The sequence below is a fragment of the Chrysemys picta genome, chromosome 1, assembly GCF_011386835.1.
Source record: "Chrysemys picta bellii isolate R12L10 chromosome 1, ASM1138683v2, whole genome shotgun sequence".
Lineage (NCBI taxonomy): Eukaryota > Metazoa > Chordata > Testudines > Emydidae > Chrysemys > Chrysemys picta.
Genome location: NC_088791.1, coordinates 305886215 through 305911820, shown reverse-complemented (window position 1 = coordinate 305911820; position 25606 = coordinate 305886215). Strand labels below are relative to the sequence as shown.

Below are 25606 nucleotides of genomic sequence, written 5' to 3'. Positions count from 1 at the left end.
TCTCCTTGGATAGGGTAAATGCAATCCTATTTTCTCTCATTTTCTCAGCTCCTGAACAGTATACTGCATATCCATCCATCATCATCAAATGACCCCGTCCCAACCATCACAGCTCTGAGATGCCTCATTGTCTGCATTCACTTACTTACTTTTCTCAAAACATTTCTTTACTAGCATCATTCCAGCTACTTGCCTCTCACAGAATATATGCAATCAAAAGAAGAGTGAAATACATGAAGTATCCACAATCGATCTGCCACACAGTTTCCATTACAGAAGCAAAAGATTACACAACTAGCAGAAATCATTAAATTAGCATTAAGACATAAAAGTAGATGACAAGAATAACATATTTAATGGATATAGAACAAATTACTGCCTATATTAAATTAACAGATCTCTTTGAAGAAACAGGGACCAAGTGGGATGAATAGTTAAGGATAAATTACATATGCAACTTAAAATAACAGCATGTTTCCTTACTGTAACACATGGTATGTCTACATTTTGAGCTCGGGTTGTGATTCCCAGCTCAAGGAGAAATACTTGTGCTAGTTCTCATCTAGCTAGTGAATGAAAAATAGAATGTAGCTGAGGAAGTGTGAGTTGTGGGATGGGCTAGCTGCCTGAGAATCTGCCTATCCAAGACCCTAGGCATGTACTCAGGACAGCTAGCCCATCCCGCCACTCACACTGCTGTGGCTACACTCTATTTTTCATCTGCTAGCTAGAGGAGAGCTAGCACGAGTATGTCACCTTGAGCTGAGAATCATATCATCAGCTCACTGTGTAGATATCAACACCTACTGTACACTGCTTTGATTCTACTGCATTCTCTTATGTTTGTACATCTGACACCCTTTTTTTTATTGTTTACATAAGAAAACTTGTACTGTCAACCACCAAATCATCTAGTCTGATGTCCTGTATATCACAGGCTACCAATGCCACCCCGCACCCGGACACTAAACCCAACAAACAAAATTAGACCAAAATATTACAGCTCCCAGGGAGACTAAACTATCATAGGCCACGGGCAGAGAATAGGAGGCATGGTTACAAACAGCATGCAGTCAAACCCTTCTTTCAGGCATCTCAGCCCAACACCAATGCCCAGATCCCACAGACCAATTCTGCCTCAAGAATTGACTCTAATCAGATCAGACTCTCCTGCTACTTCCTCAGCTCCCTCTCCAATGACCTGCCTCTATGCAGAATCTTCCCTAACTAAGAAACAATACAGCATGTCTTCCAAAGACTGAACATATGCTCACACACTAAGAAAAAACTTGGGAAACTATGTGTAACAGCACCACATAATGACACCTGCCATAACAATATTCATACAGATATTGACAAAATACTACTCAAGTCAAATAAAAAACAAAGACTAATTCTACCCCTAATAAAGATAGATATTATCTCCCTTGCTGTTAGATCTGTACAAAAACTATTACAAGTGCAGGAGGGCTTGAATCAAAACCTCAGATTCAAACCCCTTAATTAGGGAAGTGTTTCCATATTGATACATCTGAATCTGAACCCACCTCTATAAAGGGGACTGGAATGATTAATCCAGCCCATGAAAGCAGAAAGAATAGGGATCACATGAGATTTCTGCCAATTTGGGCTGCAATAGCCTGAGAACTTGAGCTGTAGCCTGAATCATCCTTGAACCTAATATCCAAAACAGCCTAAATTTGGTCTGGATCTGAACACCCATCCTTGACTAAAATCTAATTACAAGGTTTTAAAAATCTGTCACATTCTGTAAATGGGGTGTGCATTCTTACCGGCTGTTTGCGCTTTTTGGTAGAAGGAGTGCTGGAAGGAGAAGAGCCAGCACTGAGAGCCTCTTCAATATCTAAATTCAATTGTTCCAGTTTCTTCATGAGAGATGACATAGAGTCTGACCACTCAGATCCTTTTTCTGGTTGGGTCTAAAAGAAAACCAAACACGCATGAAGTCTGAAAACATTAAAGCTCTTCATGATTTGTAGATTTGTTTTTAAACTACACTCCAAAAAAACCCAACAAAGTCTGGATGATCAACTCTCTACCTATCCTGGGTTGACCTCATCTACTTAGAAGGCTTCAACTATCATTTCTATCCTGTTGACACACGTTAGATGCTCTTTATATGTGACCAGTCACACTCCATCCAGTTGTGCACATCCAAATGTCTCTCTGACATATCATCCGGGATGATCCATTGTCAGTTCAAGCTCAGAATGCCCCAGAAGAACCTTATTATTTCTAAAACCTTTTCTATTTCCAACGTTCTCCATCGGAGTGGACAACATCCCCATTCTCTTCGTCACTTAGACTCATAACTTTGAGGGTCATCCTGAATTCCTTACTTTCCCTCCTACTATACGTCCAGGCTATCATCAAATCTTGCTGCTTTTTCCTTCAGATCAATTTGAAATTCTGTCTGGTCAAAACTTCTACTTCCCGTTGATTTTCTGCCTTGATTGTTGCAACCTCCTCCCTGATATATATATTGTTTCTTTCCATGTGGGAGTCTTTAATCCATCAAAGCACAGCTGATAAAATTGTTATCTTTGGACATCTATTGAACCACATCATCCCCATTCAAACCCCTCTGCTTATTCCTCTTCAGCCATCTTCCTATACATGCAATGACTCTAAATCCCAAGAGCACCATGTCTCCCTCCCTCCCTCTCATTCAAATCACTCCTAAAGGCCCACTTCTTCCCAGATGCCTATAAAAAGTAACTCACACCATCAAACACTAGCATTATAACTCACATCAGTGAAGGGGGCATGGCTAGAGGGCTATTGCACTTCATTGAATGCCAAATGCCAGAATGACCTTTAGGGAGAATATGAAACTGAGCACAAATTAGACCTGCTCTGAGGTTACTCTTAATTGGGGGTGGGGGGGGGCAAATTGGGCTCTTGGCCACCAGATTAAGAAGATGCGGCAATGCAAAAGTGATGGATTTTAGACCTGAGGAACTAGCTCCTGTTCTTGTATGTTCAAATTGTTAGTTATGTGAAACATTTCTAAATATGAGGCCACAAGAATCATAGCAATTGCAGCTGAAGGATTCCCTTGTCATCAAAGCCAGCCCTTTCTGGATAGTGCAAACTATTCCCTATCTTGAGCTGCTTTGGTTTATTCTTCTTTCACCCAGGTTACTTTGGCTATGTATATTTTCATATAAAAATAATTTCACAAGTCAATTTTAATAGACTTTGCACACTAATATTAACATTACTAACATTACTTTGCAGCAAAATAGCACTGTCCTTCCAAAGAGCTCAAAGTACCTTACAAACATTAAAGATCCAAGCCACACAACATCCCTGTGTGCTAGGTAAGTATTATTATTCCAATTTTATATATCCTCTTGCTGAATCATTTCCTTTGTGGGGGCTGGAAATTGGGACACAGAGAGGACAGTAACTTGCTCACAATCACACAACACAGGCAGAAATAGAATCTAGGAGACTAATTCTCATCTTACACCAGTATTACACCACTGTAACTACCTTGTCCCTAATGGAGTTACTCCTGATTTGCCCCAGAATAAGGGATAGAAGAATAATGCCGCAGCTCTTCAGACTCCCAGTCGTGTGTCTGAACAAGAAAACCATGCTTCCTTACTTAGGGAGATAGTTTTGGCTTTATTTGTATTTATTTAGCATTGGCTTCAGAGAACAGAAAACTGGACATAATGTCACTATTTTTTCCAAACATAGTATTTTTATTATTCATAACAGTGAATGTTTTTTCCAGGAGTGCTGTCAAAAGTCCTAAACTGTAGTGAAGATCAGTTTTGTATCTATTCAAAATTACATTACTTGGATATATTCCTATATTATTCTTTATTGTATTTTACAAAACTTTTTATATTGTTTTTAGGGACAAGCACAATAAATATACATTACGCAGAAAGAGGCACTACAAAAAAGAAATTGTCATGCCACGTTCCGTTTGAGTGAGGCGGTCTTATACAAGATATAGTGTCAATATTTGGTACTTCTGTAATGTCAATTTCTAAATCAAAGTAAAGTTCTTGCATTTTACTGAATTTTTGCATCTTGATAAAAGACGGTTACTCACCGTTGTAACTGTTGTTCTTCGAGATGTGTTGCTCATATCCATTCCATTAGGTGTGTGCGCGCCGCGTGCACGATCGTCGGAAGATTTTTACCCTAGCAACACCGGCGGGTCGGCTGTGGAGCCCCCTAGAGTGGCGCCTTCATGGCGCTGAATATATACCCCAGCCGACCCGGCGCCCCCTCAGTTCCTTCTTGCCGGCTACTCCGACAGTGGGGACGGGGGGCGGGTTTGGAATGGATATGAGCAACACATCTCGAAGAACAACAGTTACAACGGTGAGTAACCGTCTTTTCTTCTTCGAGTGCTTGCTCATATCCATTCCATTAGGTGACTCCCAAGCCCAACTTAGGCGGTGGGGTCGGAGTGAGACATCGCTGTGTGCAAAACCGCTGATCCGAAGGCAGCATCGTCCCTGGACTGTTGCACTAGTGCATAGTGTTCCGTAAACGTGTGGACTGACGACCAAACCGCAGCTCTACAAATGTCCTGGATCGGAACTTGCGCCAGGAAAGCCGTCGAGGAAGCTTGGGCCCTCGTGGAGTGAGCGGTGAGGTGTGGTACTGGGACACCTGCCAGATCGTAGCAAGTCCGGATGCAAGACGTAATCCAGGAGGATAGGCGTTGTGATGAGACCGGTGAGCCTTTCATTCGGTCGGCCACTGCAACGAAGAGTTGCGTCGTCTTTCTAAAGTGCCTTGTGCGGTCAATATAGAAGGCCAGGGCCCTGCGTACGTCCAGAGAATGCAAACGTTGATCCTGGCGAGTAGCATGTGGTTTAGGGTGAAAGACCGGGAGAAATATATCCTGGTTGATATGAAAAGGAGAAACCACCTTAGGGAGAAAGGCAGGATGTGGACGAAGCTGTACTTTATCCTTATGGAAAACTGTGTAAGGGGGCTCGGATGTAAGCGCCCTGAGTTCAGAAACGCGCCTTGCTGAGGTGATGGCTACGAGGAAGGCTGTCTTCCAGGATAGGTACAGAAGTGAACAGGTGGCCAGTGGCTCGAATGGATGACCTGTGAGCTTGGAAAGAACCAGGTTGAGGTCCCACGTCGGAACGGGCTGACGTTGTTGTGGGTACATCCGGTCTAAGCCCTTGAGGAATCTAGCGACCATCGGGTTAGAAAATACCGAGGACGCGAGTTCCCCTGGATGAAAGGCCGATATAGCGGCCAGGTGAACTCTAATTGAAGATATCGCCAACCCTTGCTGTTTTAGGGAGAGGAGATATTCCAATATGAGAGGAATAGGTGCCTGTAACGGGGACGTGGCTCGCTGTTCGCACCAACAGGAGAATCGCTTCCACTTGGCCAAGTATGTGGTTCGTGTTGAGGGCTTCCTACTGCTCAGCAGAATCTGTTGGACAGAGTGGGAACACTGTTGCTCTGCCCGGGTGAACCATGGAGCAGCCACGCCGTGTGGAAGCGGGATCGGTGTCCGAACCGAGAGTTCCAACAGCGTGGTGTACCAATGTTGTCTCGGCCACGCTGGGGCGATCAGAATCACCTGTGCCCGGTCTCTGCGCAATTTGAGCAGTACCTTGTGGACCAGAGGAAACGGAGGGAAGGCATAAAACAGGTGGTCCTTCCATGGAAGGAGAAACGCATCCGAGAGGGAGCCCGGGGCTCGACCTTGCAGGGAGCAGAACATGTGGCACTTCCTGTTGTCTTGAGATGCAAACAGGTCTATCTGGGGAAACCCCCACTTCTGGAAAACGGAATGTATGATGTCCGGACGGATAGACCACTCGTGTGTTTGAAAGGACCTGCTGAGTCGGTCCGCCAGAGTGTTCTGGACTCCAGGGAGGAACGATGCCGTGAGATGGATTGAGTGGGCGATGCAGAAGTCCCACAGGCGAATGGCCTCTTGGCATAGAATTGACGAACGTGCTCCTCCTTGCTTGTTGATGTAAAACATGGCCGTGGTGTTGTCGATGAGAACTAACACACAGCGGCCACGTAGGAGGTTGAGAAATGCCTGGCACGCCAGGCGCACCGCCATCAGTTCCCGAACATTGATGTGCAGGGCTAGCTGGGGTGCAGTCCACAGGCCCTGGGTATGGTGCTCGTTGAGATGGGCGCCCCAGCCCAGAGAAGAAGCGTCTGTGACCAGGTGCAGAGAGGGTTGTGGTGCGTGAAACGGCATCCCTTCGCAAACCACATTGTGATCTAGCCACCATGTGAGGGAGGTCAGGACCGAGTTCGGGATTGACACCACCATATTCAGGCTGTCCCGATGTGGGCGGTATATTGATGACACCCAGGTCTGGAGTGGGCGAAGCCGAAGTCTGGCATGCCTGGTTACGTACGTGCAGGAAGCCATGTGACCCAGCAGGGTAAGGCACGACCTCACCGTGGTAGTTGGGAAGGCCTTGAGTCCTTGAATGAGGCTCGTGATGGTGCAAAAGCGATTGTGTGGCAGGATGGCTTGTGCACGTCTGGAGTCTAGAACCGCACCGATGAATTCTATTCTCTGGGTAGGTTCTAGAGTGGATTTGTCCTTGTTGAGTAGGATACCCAACCTGTTGAATGTGTGCACTATTATGTGGACGTGATCGCGAACTTGTTGTTTGGTGCGACCGCGTACCAGCCAGTCATCTAGGTACGGGAACACCTGTATCCCTTGCCGACGAAGGTACGCTGCCACGACAGCCATACATTTCGTGAACACCCGTGGGGCCGAGGATAGGCCGAAGGGAAGGACTGCAAATTGGTAGTGCACCCTGTGTACCACGAATCGCAGGAAGCGTCTGTGAGGCGGGTAAATAGCAATGTGAAAGTATGCGTCTTTCATGTCGAGGGCGGCGAACCAGTCTCCAGGATCGAGGGAAGGAATAATGGCCCCCAGAGAGACCATGCGGAACTTCAACTTTACTACGAATTTGTTGAGTCCGCGCAAGTCCAAGATGGGTCGCAGACCTCCTTTGGACTTGGGAATGAGGAAGTAACGGGAATAGAATCCTCTGCCCCTTAATTCCACTGGAACCTCCTCTATGGCCCCCATAGCGAGGAGCGTAGAAACTTCCTGTATAAGAAGTTGCTCGTGAGAAGGGTCCCTGAAGAGGGACAGGGAAGGGGGGGGAGGAGGGGGGAAAAGAAGAAAACTGGATAGCGTATCCCCTCTCCACCGTGCGGAGGACCCAACGGTCCGAAGTTATAAGTGACCAAGCATGGTGGAAGTGGGAGAGGCGATCCCGAAAGGAGGGGGCTGGATCCTGGGGGATGACTGGGGCGCCGTCCTCGACCGCACCTTCAAAAGTTCTGCCTGGGGCCTGAAGGTGGTCTAGGTGGCCCCTGGTTCTGACCAGGTTGAGGGCCGGTCCACCTTCTTCTACCACCTCGCCCTCGCCTCCGGGCCGAGTCCTGTCTCTGACGAGGCGGGGGGGGGGGTAGAAGCGCTGGGGCTGCGGCCTAAATGGCCTGCGCTGAGGGCCCACAACATGCATCCCGAGGGAGCGCATGATTGTTCTCGAGTCCTTGAGGCTCTGCAGGCGAGAGTCCGTCTTATCTGAGAACAATCCATGACCCTCAAAAGGCAGATCTTGTAGGGTTTGCTGCAGCTCCGGAGGCAAACCCGAAACCTGAAGCCAGGAAATCCTACGCATAGCGATACCCGAAGCCAGGGTTCTCGCAGCTGAGTCTGCAATGTCCAAGGAGGCCTGCAAGGAGGTCCGAGCCACCTTCTTACCCTCCTCTACCATGGCTCCAAATTCTTCCCTGGACTCTTGGGGAATCAACTCCTTAAACTTCCCCATAGAGTTCCAGGAGTTGAAATTGTAGCGGCTCAGTAGCGCCTGTTGGTTTGCCGCTCTAAGTTGTAGCCCTCCGGCTGAGTAAACCTTACGGCCAAACAGATCGAGCCGCTTAGCCTCTTTTGATTTAGGCGCTGCAGCCTGCTGGCCGTGGCGCTCTCGTGCATTCACTGATTCCACCACCAGTGAACACGGTTGGGGGTGGGTATACAAGTACCCATAGTCCTTAGACGGGACAAAGTATTTCCTTTCCACCCCTCTCGCTGTGGGTGGAATAGAGGCAGGAGTTTGCCATATCGTATCCGCATTCGTTTGGATCGTGCGGATCAGGGGTAACGCCACCCTCGATGGGGCATCCGCTCCAAGGATATTCACGATCGGGTCGTGCACCTCCACTATCTCCTCCGCCTGCAGGTCCATATTACGGGCCATCCTACGCAGGAGATCCTGGTGAGCCCGAAGATCTATCGGAGGGGGACCCGTACATGAAGTGCCCGCCACTGCCTCATCCGGAGAGGAGGAAGAGGATGCCTCCGGTGGTACCGGATCCAAGGGGGGGTCCTGATCCCCCTGCTCTTGGGCCGGAGCATCACCTGCACTTGGGTCCCTGGTGTCGGGTGGCGTGGACACGGCAGCCTCCATGCCTCCTGGCGGAGGCCGAGAGATGGTGGATTCTGGGGCCCTTCTGACCGAGTGACCCGAGCGAGAGGTCGATGGTATTGGAGCCCCTTGCTCCTGGTGGTACGCCCACGGGGTCCAAAACGACCAGTGAGATGGTCCATGAGAGTGGTCCTCTGCCATCTCCTGCCAATGGCCGAAATTTTGTTCCTCGGCCTGCCCTTGAGGGGGGTATGCCGATCTCGACAGGTCCTCCGAGGAACGAGACACCGATCTTGACGGCCATGGCGGTGCCGAGAGAGATGAAACCATCCCGGTGGGCTGCGGTGCCGCACGGTGCCGGTCCGGAGATGATCTATCTCTGCGCGGTGCCGGCGATCGGTGCCGGGACCGTGACCGGTGCCGATGACCTCGTCGGTGCCGGGAGTCGGATCTGGACCTCGACGAGGACCTGGAGTATGCCCGGTGCCGGGAGCGACCCCTCGACGTCGAGCGTCGACCGTAGCGGTGCCGAGAACTACGTCTCGACGTTGATCGGTGCCGACGATCATATCGGTGCTGAGACGAAGAGCGGCGCCGCGAAGAAGATCTTGGCCGCGAGTACGACCGGTGCCGAGGTGATATTCGGTGCCGGGACTGCGAGCGGCGTGGGGACCTGCTACGGGACCTGGATCGGTGCCGAGGTTCCAGCCCTTGTGATGGCGGGCGCATCAAGGCAGGTTTCCCCCTCGACTGGACCGGGCGAGTCAACGGTGCAGTCGGTGCCGGTGGTTGAGGCGGTGCCGGCTCCGTGAGAGCTATTAAGTCTCTCGCCGCCGCGAAGGTCTCTGGAGTCGACGGGAGGCACTGTATCACCGCCGGCCTGGGAGGAGACGCTATTTGCACCGGACTCAACGGCTTCGGCGCCGGAGTCGACGGTGCTGGAGGCACCTGTTTTCGTTGCTCCACCGGCGGACGCGGCTCTACCCCCGGCACTGGGGGAGCCGGCGTCTTCGGCACGGATGTCCCCGTCTTATGGGCTTTTTTATGCCCCGGGGATAAGGACCGGCGCCGAGGCACTTGCTGTGCTTGCGGTGCCGACGAGGTCCGGTGCCGGGGAGGCTTGTCTGACGCCACTCGCGTGGTCGTCGTAGCCGGTGCCGCCGGGGCACTGCGCACCGAGGTGCTAGGCGCCGGGGCCTTGCCCGTGGAAGGAGTGTCCGGGCTAAGTGCCGCCTCCATCAGAAGTTGCCTGAGCCGAAAGTCCCGCTCCTTCTTGGTCCTTGGTCGGAAGGCCTTACAGATTTTACACTTATCTGTCTGGTGTGACTCTCCCAGGCACTTCAGACAGGAGTCGTGCGGGTCGCTCGTGGGCATAGGCTTAGCGCAGGAGGCGCACAGCTTGAAGCCGGGAGCGTTGGGCATGAGCCCGGCCCCGCGGCCGGGGGAGAAAGGGGGGAGACGACCCCCTTAATCCCCTGGACTACTTAGAACAACTTTAAAACTACTTAACTAATTTACTACAAACACTAGAACTATAACTATAACTATAACTATGATACAACAATATAAGCTAGGGAAAGTGGAGAACAGCTAAGCAGCGCTCCACAGTTCCAACGACCGTCAGGGGCGGTAAGAAGGAACTGAGGGGGCGCCGGGTCGGCTGGGGTATATATTCAGCGCCATGAAGGCGCCACTCTAGGGGGCTCCACAGCCGACCCGCCGGTGTTGCTAGGGTAAAAATCTTCCGACGATCGTGCACGCGGCGCGCACACACCTAATGGAATGGATATGAGCAAGCACTCGAAGAAGAACTTTATCTTTACAAAACTAAGGAAAGGGTGAATATTTTCTTCAAAATGCCTCGAACAAGTAAAAACAAAAAACACATTTAGTAGTCTACCAAAATCTAATGGAAAAATCCAATCTGAAGTTTCTAGACATCATTATTGAGATATAACTTGACAAAACAATTTTATAAAAATTTTCTTCCTCCAATGTAGGTGGTAATCAGATATGGGACAATGCTAATGAGTCAGTTTACATACAGGAATGAGTAAATTGTGTCTGACCTCAATGAGTTCTATGAAGACTATATTGACCATCCAGGTGACAAACATGCGAAGATTCAATTAGAAATCCAGAAAAAATATTACTTACCTCTTAAGAATAAAATGTTTTTTTTTCTGGGACTCTAATCTCTCTTTTGGAAAGTTAGTGAGAGAGAAAAAAAAGTGCTCTGCTTTCGAGGTTCCGGTCCATAAAAGAGAGCGAGTAAGATTTACAGATATTTCTGATTAAGATATTCTAAATGTATGTCACAATAACCAATTGATTAATTAATGTGGCAGAAAACAAGATTTATTATCCTGGGAGGAAAGTATCAGCCTTGCCTTTGTCTTGGTAAGTATTAACCTCTTGAATCAATACGTCTTTGTATTTATTCAACAATTACCAATAGCTGATTAACATAAAACCATTTTTTACAAATAAGTTTACTTTTTCTTTTAAAGAAATACCAAGAACAAACCATTGAATTCTTCATATAAAGTTTATTAGAGGAGAGGCAGAAATTGTAGTCAAGGAGCTAAGAAATACAAGCTGTAAAGAGTTCCCAAAAAGTAAAACTCTTCTATTCCTCCATTAATATTTGTTCTTTTCTAGTTCAATAAAACTCTAAATCATGACCATTAAATTAAGGGGAAGAGGAGAAAATGGGTTTTCATTATTGTATAGGATAAAACTAAATAGGTCTATGTAATAAAATGGCATCCACTAATTGGAAATTTGGCACAAAATCTGCATTTCGAACAATTGTTGATAGCCCATATATTTTCTTATGCTGACTCAAATTATTGCTGAATTGCAAAAAACTAATGGTACATAGGGCTTCCACAGTGGGACTTGTAACAGAAGACATTGCACTGAATGCAATCATAAAGGACAAATCCACTCCCCAGTGCCTAGCCTGGATAACTGACTTGGGTGCCTGAGATCTCTATGAGTACAACAGAAATGGCAGATTTGCCTCACAAGCTTTGGAGCAGCAGTGAATCCATTCCATAGCTCCTATTCAGACCTTCAGGCTGGATTGTCTTCATTGATCGTTGTGCCCCCGCTCTACTTTGGTAGAGGGCAGTGTCAACAACTTGCCTTTGTCCATTGTCTGTCCGAGAGGTGGTGGGTGCACATGCCTGCATAAGCTCTCAAAATCTCTCCCATTTATTGGAACCAAATTGGTTCACCTGAGTCTGCGACTATACCTGTGGGTGCAGCGGGCCTCATGGATATTGAATTGGTGTAGAGTTTTGGAGAGGGGCATGTGGAGGCTCCACATTCCTATGTTGTGTGGAGCCTAGCTCCATGGGGCCTCCCTTTACACCAGTGTGTGTTTAGGCATAGTGTAAGAACAGAAGAGAGAGGCCAGAGGATCCATTGTGATGCTGTTCTTCCAGGCTATCTGCCCTGTGGAGTGGGCACACTTAGAGCATGAAGTTTACATCACTAGTAGGCAAGAGCAGGTACACTGGCCTGCGGGGTGGATTCCTTTGTGCTGTGGATCTCTAACACCTAACTGAAATACTCAGGCTGCACACTGAGGGCCCGATTTACCACTAAATGTGGGGGGATATATTCCTATATGATAAGTAAAAAAATCAATAATATCAATGAAATATGTAATCACTTGCTAGTAAAAATAAGATCTGTGCTTAATCAAAGAACAGACGACTACCAATGTATTATTATGCTTCAGAAAGTTACAGTTACTACATATGTAGAATTAACCTGACTGCACCAAACTTAGTGAGACATATTGGATAATCAACCAAACATAAAACATAGTTACAGCCTGTTGTCTCCTAACAGAGATCAACGCTGGTTTGAGGTCTTTTTTTGAACAGTAAGTGAATCTAATCTAAGAAACATTAAACATATAAGACTACATTCTGTGCTCACTTGCACACATAGAACGCTATTGCAGTCTGTGAGAATGCACAGGTGGAAAGGAAGGCACAAGCATTTTTCCCATAATCTACAAAACAATTTGTTCTTTTCTCAGAATGAGAAGTAAATACATTCCAGACATTCAGTATGTCAGTTTATGCCTCTGGGACAGAAAAGGTTCTGCACCCTGTTTTGCGGCTTCTTAGTTTTCTTCAGTAATCCTATTCAGCAAAAACATCTGTGATAAAAGACACATTTGTTTCAATATTTTGCATGCGAAGCTTGTTGCAATAGGCATGATGGCTGCCAGCAAATCTAAACTTAAACTGAAGGAATGTGGCAGAAATGAGTAAGTTCTTATAGAATATGCCAAGGTCAGGGTTACCCTTGCAGCCAGATCTCATCACAAACTCAAATTAGAAAGCCTTTCAATTTGAGCCATACATGCATTGGGGTTATGGGAAGGTTGCACAATTCTAGATTTTATTGCTGTCTCGTGTTTTTCAGTTCAGACAATTTCAATAAGCCAATTGTTTTAATGTAAGTGTAATGTATAACTATGTAGTCATTCACTAATAAAATAAATTACTGAACCCTAGATCAAAACCACCAATGCCATATTCTATGTGTGTGTGTGTCTTGTATTTTTACATATACATATATATAAACATACATTCAAGGACAAATTCTCTCTGATCTATGGAGAAAATCCCAAATAAATGACTTACTGAAAGTATTCCAGTGACTCAATACCACATTTGCCTCTTGTTTCACTCACGCATTCCCCAGATTCTCAAAGGGAGTTTTGTATAAAGATACAATCCAACCCTGCAATCAGTAGCAGCAGTTTTGCCCGCAAGAAGACAGCAGGACCAGACCCAGAGAGGATGTTTTATGACCATTTTCTAAGTAATTGGGGCTACAATGCATTCTCTTATGCTCAAAATAGTTGTATATTTACACCTGCCATATAGGACTGTCAAATAATCGCAGTTAATTCACGTGATTAACTCAAAAAAATTAATTGCAATTAATCACACTGTTAAACAATAAAATACCAATTGAAATTTATTAAATATTTTGGATGTTTTTCTACATTTTCAAATATATCAATTTCTATTACAATACAGAATACAAAATGTACAGTGCTCACTTTATATTATTTTTATTACAAATATTTGCACTGTAAAAATGATAAACAAAAGAAATGGCATTTTTCAATTCACCTCATTCAAGTACTGTAGTGCAATCTCTTTATCATGAAAGTGTAATTTACAAATATAGTTTTTTTTGTTACACAACTGCACTCAAAAACAAAACAACGTAAAACTTTAGAAACTACAAGTCCACTCAGTCCTACTTTTTGTTGAGCCAATCGCTAAGACAAACAAATTTGTTTATATTTATGGGAGATACTGCTGCTTGCTTCTTATTTACAATGTAACCTGAAAGTGAGAACAGGAGTCTGCAAGGCACTTTTGTAGCCGGTGTTGCAAGATATTTACGTGCCAGATATGCTAAACATCTTTAATGCATCAGGCACATAAATATCTTGCGACGCCAGCTACAACTGTGCCATGCAAACACCTGTTCTGACTTTCAGGTGACATTGTAAACAAGAAGCGGGCAGCATTATCTCCTGCAAATTGCAACCAAACTTGTTTGTCTGAGCAATTGGCTGAAGTAGGACTGAGTGGACTTGTAGGGTCTAATGTTTTACATTGTTTAATTTTTGAATGCTGTTTTTTTTTTGTATGTAATTCTACATTTGTAAGTTCAACTTTCATGATAAAGAGATTGCTTTGTACTTGTATTAGGTGAATTGAAAAATACTATTTTTTTTGTTTTTTTACAGTGCAAATATTTGTAATAAAAAATAAATATAAAGTGAGCACTGTAGACGTAGTCTGTATTGTAATTGAAATCAGTATTTTAAAATGTAGAAAATATCCAAAAATATTTACATAAATGGAATTCTATTATTGTTTAACAGTGTGATTAATCGTGCGATTAATCACGATTAATTTTTTTAATCACTTGACAGCCCTACTTCCATATTGAGCATAACAGATTTCTAAAGGGAACTTTTATGCATAACACACAATTACATTAGTTATTTACATTTAAGAGTAGTAACTAATGTGTAGCATTCTCCTCCAAAAAGGATTACTATACACATATTATGCCAAAACAATATTAAGGTACACTTCTCTGTTATGGTCTTAACTGCAGCCTTAACTATGACTTTTCAGTTTTGTATACCATATCTGTAAATATTCCTTGATATTTTTTGCTACCCTTCTAAAATTATCAGATTAGAAATGTGCATACAAGAAGGTAAGAAGGTGTGTACGGGAGTGCAAGGATGTGAGAAAGAGAAAGCTCAGCACAGATGTTTGATTCTAAATTTAAGGTGAACCGTCCAAGCCCATTTGAAAATACCGAAGTACAAATTTCAGCATTTTCTCTGATTATAAAATGCTTTGTTTGTTATATCTCCACAAGAGATTTACTAACTTCAAATCATGATTGTTCATTAGATTTCAGCAATCACTGGTGACTGGAATTTTGAAGAGAACACCATATTTTGGAAGTTATTCAATTCTGAACATCAGGCTACTCAGTCAGCATGTGGTGAACATTTGGGCTTGATCCTGCATAACATAGGTGTGCAGTACTTAAATACAAGGCGAAAAGTTATGAGGACAAGATAATCCAATCCTGCACTAGTGAGAGTACTGTTCAGCAGCCACCACATTATTCCTGCCTGATAGCAAAAGTAAGGCCAAATAGGGGAGTACATAGGTAGGTGACTCATTTACATTAAGAAGATTTCACTTAGCCCAATCTCACCTACACCCTACCAATTTTTTTAACTTTTATATACGGAGATATACCTATCTCATAGAACTGGAAGGGACATAAAAAGGTCATTGAGTTGAGTCCAGCCCCCTGCCTTCACTAGATGGACCAAGTACTGATTTTTGCCCCAGATCCCCAAGTGGCCCCCCTGAAAGATTGAACTCACCACCCTGGGTTTAGCAGGCTAATGCTCAAACCACTGAGCTATTCCTCCCCCTTTTTGCTCTTTGACATGCACACTATAAAATGCTGCAACCTCTATTGCTTTTTCTGACATGTATATCTTCTAGTGACCATAAATACAGCTTAATGGAGGGCCAAGCATAGAAATTAAAAAACATATTCTTTGGCTCTTCTGTGATTCAGTATGTGAGGTCTGAGATAACATATTTTTGCCAAATCTTCCAAAACAAACATAAGCATGATTTGGATACTATTAGCCCCAAATACAGTGGAGAGGGGGAACGTATTTGTACCAGTAGTGCTGCTGCAATCCTAGCCCTTTCCCCAATATAAAAATACTAAGGATTTAACCTGATTTTTTTAACAATCAGATGTTGACTTAAGAGTTTTAAAATCCCCATATTATCAAATGAAAATATCAACACAATGTATCATTGAACTCTGTGCAGCAATATTATAGATGTTCACTATATTTACTATTTATGAATGCTTTACTCATGCAACTAAATGACAAATTTGGAGCTCATAAGGTTACCTCCAGTTTTATTGCTTTGCTGCCTATGCAGGTCAGCAAAAACAACCAGAACTTGGAACAATCCATTAGCCATGATTTTCTATTTTTACCTGATGATAAACATCAAGGGACTGAGTCTTCATTCAGTTACACCATTTTTCATAGGTGTACCTCAGTGGACCATTTGGTCCTCTGCCTCCAATGAGCACTAGCAATGGAAGAGATATACTGACAAGGAAACGAACCTGAACATTTTTCTTGGTAATCTCCGCTCCAAACAGTGATCAGCGAACCATGCATAACTTGTAAGAGCTAATGACTCCACAAGCTGAGACGTTATAGCTTCATGCTATATACAGTCCCTTCTGGTGTAAAACTGGTAAAATGGTACAAACAGGTTATGCAGTAAAGTGTCTCACATTTTGGTTTCTGGTTAGGTTAGTAAATAGGAAGTGCCATGTTTCCTATCTTCACGATATGTCTTTCTAGATGTAAAGACAAGATTTCCCTTGTACTAAAGATAGAAATTGAAGAACCAACATATCAGCGAATAGCTTTGTATTCCACGCCCTAGAAAAAAAATCAGAGAAAACGAATACAAACAAATCAGGCAGAAGCAAAGTTTTGCCATTTTCCCAAAAATATCCCTGAAGGGTCAACACTTCAATCAAAATACTCCAGGTCAGATTTTTAAAGGTATTTAGGCACTGACAATCAGAGTTAAGTGCCTAAGCACTTTTTAATATCCCACTATTTGTATCTTCAGCTGCCTAAATACCTTTAAAGACTGCCCCCCATACTCCTCGTAAGGAACTGTATTATTAGATTTTTGTTCTGAAAATATTGCTCTTATACACATCTATATAACTGTCTCAGTTGCATAAAAAAAATCTTATATAAGTATGAAATAGTGCAGATTGCAAGAAAATTGGAATAGCAATTATTTCAGTTATTGACCGTTTCTTGGAATACAACTAATATTGCATTTATGTGCTGTCTACAGCATTTATAAAAATGTAATTTACAAAATACTACATATAAATAGAAAATAAGTAAAGAGATGCCAATACTGTTGTTGGGCCTTCTTCATGCTATGAAGAAAGATAAGACACTATAAGTTACAAGATGAAAAGAGGAAAGCCTATTCTGAGGTTTATATTTGATTAAAGTACTTTACAGAGAAATCCTAGTTTGAAAAGTTCTGTGGTAGTTTACTGATGGTTTCCTAATAATCGTTAATGCTTTAGACTCTATTTCTTACTAAGTATATATTATAATATTTGCAGCATACAAATTATTCTTAATATTTCTATAGGATCACAAATATTCACAGTGCCCTACCAAAGACATTCCTTACCCTCAAGATCTTGCAATCTAAAATTTAGAAGAAAATATAAAGGTAAACAAATCAGTAAAGAGGCAGCATGCAAAGTTTAATAGTGAGAAAATAAGTGAAGGAAAAATTCTTGAGGTTGAGGGCTATGAATAGGGTGACCATATTTCACAAAAGGAAAATGAGACACTCCTAGCCACTCACCTGAGCTCGCCCCCTGCGCGAGGCTGTTGCAGGTCACTGGAACCCTGCATGGGGCTGGCATCTCCGATTGCCTCCCCTGCATGCTCTTCTGCACCACACACCAAGTCGGCAAGAGCAAACAGGACAATGCCCATTTTTTTTTTTATTTTTTTTTTGCAAAAAAGTTGGGATGTCCGGGAAAGGGCTTAAAAAAGGGACTGTCCCCGCCAAAACAGGACCTATGGTCACCCTAGATATGAAGGAGAAGAGAATGTTTGACAGAAAAGAAGTCTGACAGTCTGTAGTGCGAAGGAGAAGATGTAAGGGAAGACTACTGGGAGACCTAAAAGGGTTAAAGGGAGCAAGACAGAGAGAAAAAGATGTTGGTGAGATCATGTAAGGCTTTGAAGTTGTCAGAGTATGAATTTTATGCAGTTAACATCTAAGAAAGGACTTAAGGGATTCAGGACTGTTCAAATATACATTGAAATAGATCTACATATTTGCTTTGAATTAACTATCTACTGATATCTTTCAATTCACATGAAAGAAAGATAAACAATACATTACATATGCTTAAAAGTCTCTTGAAGTTTTTACAGAAACAAAAGTACCACAATGATAGAGCTCAGAGTTAATAATGAATAAAATGTAATTACTTTGCATACCAATTCATATAATTACACAAGGTTCTCACAATGTTCTTAAATATATATAACTGTAATCGTTAACAATCTCTGATTTATTTCACATTACTGAACTCTATGTCACAGTCCTGTTCCAATTTAATAAAGTACTAACAAAGATATAAAAAAATACTGTTAAAAAGGTCTAGGAGAAGAGAGGGGTCAGGTTGATCTTACATGCTGTGGGCTAAATTCTCCTCTGTTACACCCCAGTATAACTCCACTGAAGTCGGTGAGGTTGACCTACTGTAACAGAGGCCCAACGCTGTCTTGTAACACCTAAGTATAACTGCTCCAAAAAAGGTGCTGAATCCACTAATTTATATGCATTTATCACACACCCATAACATTAACAACTAAATACCAAGTAATGGCTTTCAAATGACAATTACTTTTATTAGAGACAAGGTGGGTGAACCTGAGGCAGTATCTTTTATTGGACCAACTTCTATTGGTGAAAGAGACAAGCTTTCAGGGTACACAGAGCTCTTCTGTATAGGTCGAAAGCTTCTCTCTCTCACCAACAGAAGTTGGTCCAGGAAAATATTAGATAATGTTGTCTTTATCTTTCTAGTATCCTGAGATCAATATGCCTACAACACTGCAAACAATTACTTTTATTGCAATAAGTTGTCTTGCAGATAAATAGCAGCCCATTGAAAATTAATGTTGTTAAAAAAAAACAGGACTTAGACCTAGCAGAACTATTTGTTTATTATATTAATTTATGTCCACTGAAAACTACGACATTTTTCCTATACAAATCTTATCAAAGATAAGCAGGAAAGGCATTTATATGTATGTATTATAATGATACATCACACTTCTAGAGTACTTTGTGTTTGAGAACCTCCAAGACCTTTACCAACATAGTTTAATTAAGGCTCACAGGTGGGCATTATTATTTCCATGTCACAGATCTGAGGTTTAGCGGTGGTGAGATCATGCCCATGGTCAAATACTGAGTCCCTGCCACTGCCAGTTTGTGCTCTGAGTTCATCACTCCGTGTGCAATGGACACAGGAGCTTGTGCTGGAAATTAGCCTGACATTCAAACGTGAAAGCCGCCGGAGAGGATGTGGTTTTGCAGGAGTACTTTTGTCTATCGATGGGGGGTTGCGTATGAACATAAAGGGAGCCCGTTCCTCACCACGTGAAACCCCCAACGGAGACCTGCCAGGAGGCTCTGTTGCGAAATGTCATCTGAAAACAGGGCGGTCCCAGCCCACAGAATGGCTGGCGCACAGGGTGACACACATTGGAAGGACTTGTGCTGCCTGGTTACAGGCCTCTGAACAGCACGCGGCTAGAGGCGAAAACAAGGCAGGAACATTAACACAGGCCTGGGCAGCCAGGTCCCCCCCGCTTTACCACAGGCCGGGGCGGCTCCAGTCCGCCATTAGCACGGGCCGCCCCCCCCCCTTACGGTTCCTCCCCCGTGACCAGATTCCCCCAAAGCTGGCGGAGGGAGAGCCCTGGCGACCGGTGCCTGCAGCGCATCACGGACGCGGGTGGGCGGGACAGCCTGTAACTGCCACTCCCCGTGAGCTCTGGGCAAGTAAGGCGGGAGCCCAGCACAGCCCCGCCCCTCCGTTTCCACATAAGCGCCTTAGTTCGACAGTGTCTGTAACGGATCCCCTCCCCCGCGCGTGCATCTCCTTCAAACAATAACAGTAATTTCCCAGACTGTAGCGCGCGTGCGCGGCCAGAAAGCTCCGGCTCGAGCCAGCCCTATAAAATAATTTTGAATACAATCCCTCCGATTGAAGGGCGGGACCGCCCTTCTTCGGGTGCGCGCGCACTTCCTAGGGCTTCTGGTTCCTCTTCCCGTCGTATTAGTGTGTGTGTGCGCGCGCGCGCGTCGTGGTGACGTCATGGGATAGGAGTGGTTATAGGCCGCTGTCTCGCGGGGATGTAGCGCCACCGGGTGGTCGGTCTCGTGAGACAGCGGCTGCAACCCTAGAGCGCGATCTAACGTTCCGGTAAAGAACCGCCGCGCCGCGGAGACAGGGCGGAGTCCCCAGCCCGGGGGGCGGGCAGGGCGCGGCCGGAAGAAGCCCCCAGTCGGGGGAAAGGGAGAACGGAGCGGGCACAGCGGGGAGGGGGAAGCCGTGTGTGTGTGTGTGTGTGTGTGTGTGTGTGTGTGTGTGTGTGTGTGTGTGTGTGTGTGTGTGTGTGTGTGTGTGTGTGTGTGTGTGTGTGTGTGTGTGTGTGTGTGTGTGTGTGTGTGTGTGTGTGTGTGTGTGTGTGTGTGTGTGTGTGTGTGTGTGTGTGTGTGTGTGTGTGTGTGTGTGCGCGTGCCCCCCCCCCCCCGGCATGAGGAGGAAACAGGGAGGAGCCACCCCAGATACATGAACCAGTGAGGCTTCCTCGCAGTGAAGTAGCGGCAAGGATCCCCCCTGTGTATTGGGGGTGGAGGATGTGAAAGTAAGAAATTGCCAACACCTTTACCCTTCTCAAAGGGAGCAGGAGTAGCAGCAGCAGCGACCATATTGTTCTTAGGGCCTGTGACATAGAGACTCATTTGTGGTTCACTACTCCGGGTCATCAACTCCTCAGGCCTGGCATACTGCACCTCACACAGGTTTCCTGATATTTATTTAAAAGATGATGTAATAAATACATTGTTTGAAATCTAATAAGATACTAGTTATTAACGTCACTGCAAAATGTTTCGTATCAGAGGGGTAGCCGTGTTAGTCTGAATCTGTAAAACGCAACAGAGGGTCCTGTGGCACCTTTGAGACTAATAGAAAGTCTGTTAGTCTCAAAGGTGCCACAGGACCCTCTGTTGCTTTTTGCAAAATGTTTGTAACAACTCAGAGAAAATATGGATATGCTGTGATATTATCTCTGGGAGACTGTAAACAGACAAAGGTGGCAAAACAAGTTTCTTTATAAAGGGAAAGAAAATATGGTGGGAGGGGCCCTGCCTAGGAAAGAGGGCTATGACTGCTCCCTCTGGGTCAGCTAGTGGCTAACCCTCCTGCAGCTTTGTAAGGGGGGAGGTGTGACCCTAAGAGCATCCCAGTGCTAGAGGCCAAGGAGCTTACTAGTATCAGGTAGTGAGGTTTGGCTGGCGTGTGGGTGCCCCGTAGCTGGGCTCGGGGCAGAAGGGAGTGTGGGTGTCTGGGCTTGGGGGTGCCCTGCAGATGGGCTCTGGGGGGATGGGAGTGCAGGTGTCTGGGTGCCCCACAAAGCCCCCTGCAGCATCCCCCAACCTCCAGCACCCCTAACTGGAACTGGGTTGTTGTAGGGGTTTATTTAACTCTCCACTCCTGGGGGAATCTTTTTTGCTGTTGTCCGTATTGTTGACAGGTGTTTTGAAATAAATTACCAAAATAATTGAAACTGGAGTGATTATATTGTGTTGTTTTGATAAATATGCAGAATTTTAAAATATGGTGTGCAGATTTTTTTAATTTTTTGTCACTGAAACTTTAATTTTTCACACACAATTTCCCCAGGACTAGTAAGGTGAAGAATAGTTTTAGTTGTACTGTACAACTGTAATACTATACTGTAATAATTTCAGATGGAAAGCACTATAGATGATAATTGTATTAACATTCCTAGATCCTTAATGTTCATGGCTGGTAGAAAAGCAGAGCTTGGAAAGATTTAGAGATAATTTAAAGACAGGACCAGATTTTCAAAAGTGTATGTGCAATTGCAAATCCAAGTACACAATGAGCAACTTGGAGCCTAGTGTCCATATATTAAAAAATTACAAACCAATGCTCTCAGATAAGCATGATAGTTGCTCACAGAAATGACAACTTATATGTCTGAGTGGTCTTTTGCATATATTCCTTACACACACATTTCTGAAAATCAAAGCTATAATATCTTGAATGGGCAAACTGTCCTCATGGCACTGAAGAGAGATGTCAGAACAAATACTATGGCTACTGTCATAACTATAAGGGAAAGGGTAATAGCCCTCCTGTGTACAATACGATAAAATCCCTCCTGGTCAGAGACTCCAAAATCCTTTTACCTGTAAAGGGTTAAGAAGCTCAGGTAACCTGGCTGACACCTGACCCAAAGGACCAATAAGGGGACAATATACTTTCAAATCTTGGTGGGGGGAAGGTTTTTGTTTGTGCTCTTTGTTTTTGGGGGTTGTTCGCTCTTGGGACTGAGAGGGACCAGACATCAATCCATGCTCTCCAAATCTTTCTGAACAAGTTTCTCATATTTCAAATTTGTAAGTAAACAGCCAGGCAAGGCGTGTTAGTTTTATCTTTGTTTTCTCAACTTGTAAATGTACCTTTTACTAGGGTATTTACCTCTGTTTGCTGTAACTTTGAACCTAAGGCTAGAGGGGATTCCTCTGGGTTCTTTAAGTTTGATTACCCTGTAAAGTTATTTTCCATCCTGATTTTACAGAGATAATTTTTACCTTTTTCTTTAATTAAAAGCCTTCTTTTTAAGAACCTGATTGATTTTCCTTGGTTTTTAGATCCAAAGGGGTTGGATCTTGATCCACCAGGAGTTGGTTGGGAAAAAGGAGGGGGGATGGTTAATTTCTCCTTGTTTTCAGATCCCAGGGGTTTGGATCTGTATTCACCAGGGAATTGGTGAAGAGTCTCTCAAGGCTACCCAGGGAAGGGAATTAGCACATTGGGAGTGGTGGCAGCGGACCAGATCTAAGCTGGTAGTTAAGCTTAGAAGTTTTCATGCAGGCCCCCACATCTGTACCCTAAAGTTCAAAGTGGGAAAGAAGCCTTAACAGCTACAGAGATTGATTCTGCTCAGTTTCAGGGCTAAACTCTCAAATCCCTATGGTAATTTGATTCAGCTATTCTGCCATTTCCATGTGTGCAATACTTAAGGATCTGAATGGATAATTTAGACCATATTTTTACATATCCATGTCAAATTTACCCAAACTCTGAGATCGGTGCCACACTGGCTATCGTAGCTGGTATCTGTCCTGTGAGAGAAAAATAACCATTTACCTCTGTTATAGAATATACCTTGCCCCTATGAATAGTGAGATTGAGTTGAGCTGTCATGTGGTGCAAGAAGACTCTTTAGCCAAAAGCACAATTAACCCCAACTCCCTATGAGTTCTGCACACATAGGCAGAGCAGAATATGTAAGTTGTACGTTCCTTGAAGGATCTGAGACCACTTTTTTTGTTCTGACATATTAAACTATAAGTTATAGGGCCATATTCTCTCTTAGTGATCTGGCCCCTTTAGGGTGCAAAGGGCCAGAAAACAGGCTGATCTGCCTAGTGGGTCTACACAAGGTGTGTGTCAGGAGACAGAAGGGGGCCTGGCTGGAGGCCCTGGCCCCTTTAGAAGCCATAGTCAGCCATTGAAGAGTAGCCTGAGAGTTATACAGGGGGAGGGACTGGTATAGAACTAGCCCCAGAATCAGGCAGTCCCAAATCCCTTGCAGCTCATCTCACACACTGCTTAGGAGAAACTGGCAGTAGCAAATCTAGCCCGTGTTATTTAAATTAGATTGTAAACTCTTCAGGGCAGGAACCCCTGTATTGTACAGCACCTAGCACAACTGATCTTAACTGTATACTTTGGCAACTACTGCAATACAGATAATGCCCCAAATAAAACCCAAATCCCTATTCTTTCCTCTTGTAGTAAAAATCAAATTTATGTGATTGCATGTCAAACATAATTAAAATAGTTTTTAAAAAATCAAGCCACCCAATGTTTGTTTCAAGATGTTCAGCTGTATATCCACTTTTTGTAAGAGGCTTCTCATTTTCATTAGTTGAGATCTACATCTTGTAATTAAAGTGATAGAAAACAACTTAGAATGTATATTTTTCATTAAATTTATTTGTACGTAAGGTAAGCATGACTTTTAATAATTCTTTCAGAATTTCCAGGTCAGTTCTGCATTTTTGTAGTGTAAAATTTGTACAAATGCTCTTTGAATAAACCTGCAATCTTGGCTTGTCCAATAAGATCATCATGAGCTGGAAATACTCAGGGAAATCCTGTAGAAACAGGAGGAAAGTAGTTTTTCACTTCCTAATTTCAGACATTTGATTCTGAGTAGGTTTTAGGACAATTATCTCTTGGTCAAGAGATTGGGGAAAAATACAGTTGCAGAGACCTCTTGAGTGGTTTAATCCCAAACAATCATTTTATAGGATTTCTTTCACTCCTTCAGTACTATTATATTGTTCCATAATAAGGAGGATATTGGTTTCTTAGCAGCTTTCCCTAGTCAGGCACTGATCCTGCCATTTTTTTGATTCAAGTGGCTGGGTTGTGGCCTTAGTTCCTTTCTAACTCCGTATTTTGCAACTGTTTTCTTCACCAACGTATGAAAAAAACAGTCTGAATAAACAGCTACATTTCTAAATAGAGTGAAATGGATCAAGGATAACTACGCTCAGGTGGGTAAGACACTTGAAGTGGAAGCTCAGGTGATTTTCAGCAGAATACTTCTGGTCCTTATAGAAGGAGAGCACAGCTGTGTCTAGACAATGAAGATCAACAGATGGCTCAATGACAGGTGCTGTAAGGAATGGTTGGATCGATCTTTGAGAGGCATTCATAGAAAGAAGACTCTTCTTGACTGATGGACTCCACTTGAGTATCTGGGGTATTAATCTGGCACAACTGATAAGGGCTTTAAAATAGGAGGTGAGGGAAGAAGGTTTGTAGAGACTAGTGAAATCTCCATGGATGGCTTCAGTACAAAGGAAGAGGAAAATCAGCTGAATGAAGATATAGAAGGGATAATGGAACATTACAAGGCAAGAGTATGGACAGCAAGAAGGAAAATACAAATATTGCTTGGCGTAGTAAGGTAGGTGTTCGTGAAAGGACCATATCAAATCCATCTAGAAAACGGAGTGAGGTCTGAAGGAAAAAACTGAAATGCTTGTACAGTAACTCCACGCTTAACGTTATAGTTATGTTCCTGAAAAATGTGACTTTAAGCGAAACGATGTTAAGCAAATCCAATTTCCCCATAAGAATTAATGTAAATAGTGGGGGTTAGGTTCCAGGGAAATTTTTTTCACCAGACCAAAGACACTATATATATATATATATATATATATATATATACATACACACACACACAGTATAAATGTTAAACAATTTAATACTGCACACAGCAATGATGATTGTGTAGCTTGGTTGAGGTGATGGAGTCAGAACGTGGAAGAGGATGGGATATTTCTCAGGGAATGCCTTACTGCTAAATGATTAACTAGCACCCGGCTGAGCCCTCAAGCATTAACACGTTGTTAATGTAGCCTCCCACTCTACAAGGCAGCACGAACGGAGGGAGTGGAGACAGCATGGCAGAGAGAGACAGACACATACACAGCGTGTGTGAGAGAGAGACTGCATTGCCCCTTTAAGTATGCTGATTCCACTCTAAGCACACTGCCTTTTTAAGTTGATCAGCAAGTTGAGACAGGAGCTGCTGCCAGCAAGCTCTCTCTGTCCTGAGCCCTGTC

General features: G+C 44.0%; 1 protein-coding gene across 8 annotated transcripts in view; it reads right to left on the bottom strand.

The window, feature by feature from the left end:
* The window catches only part of STARD13 (StAR related lipid transfer domain containing 13), a 445413-nt gene that overhangs the window by 302754 nt on the left and 117053 nt on the right, over positions 1–25606 (bottom strand). For 6 of the 8 annotated variants that reach the window (XM_065594272.1, XM_065594244.1, XM_065594279.1 and 3 more), the window contains one exon: positions 1794–1940. The exons of the other annotated variants lie outside the window; for them this stretch is intronic. In XM_065594272.1, coding sequence (XP_065450344.1) covers positions 1794–1940 — 147 coding nt within the window. The remainder of the gene's footprint in view (positions 1–1793; positions 1941–25606) is intronic. 8 annotated transcript variants of the gene reach the window in all.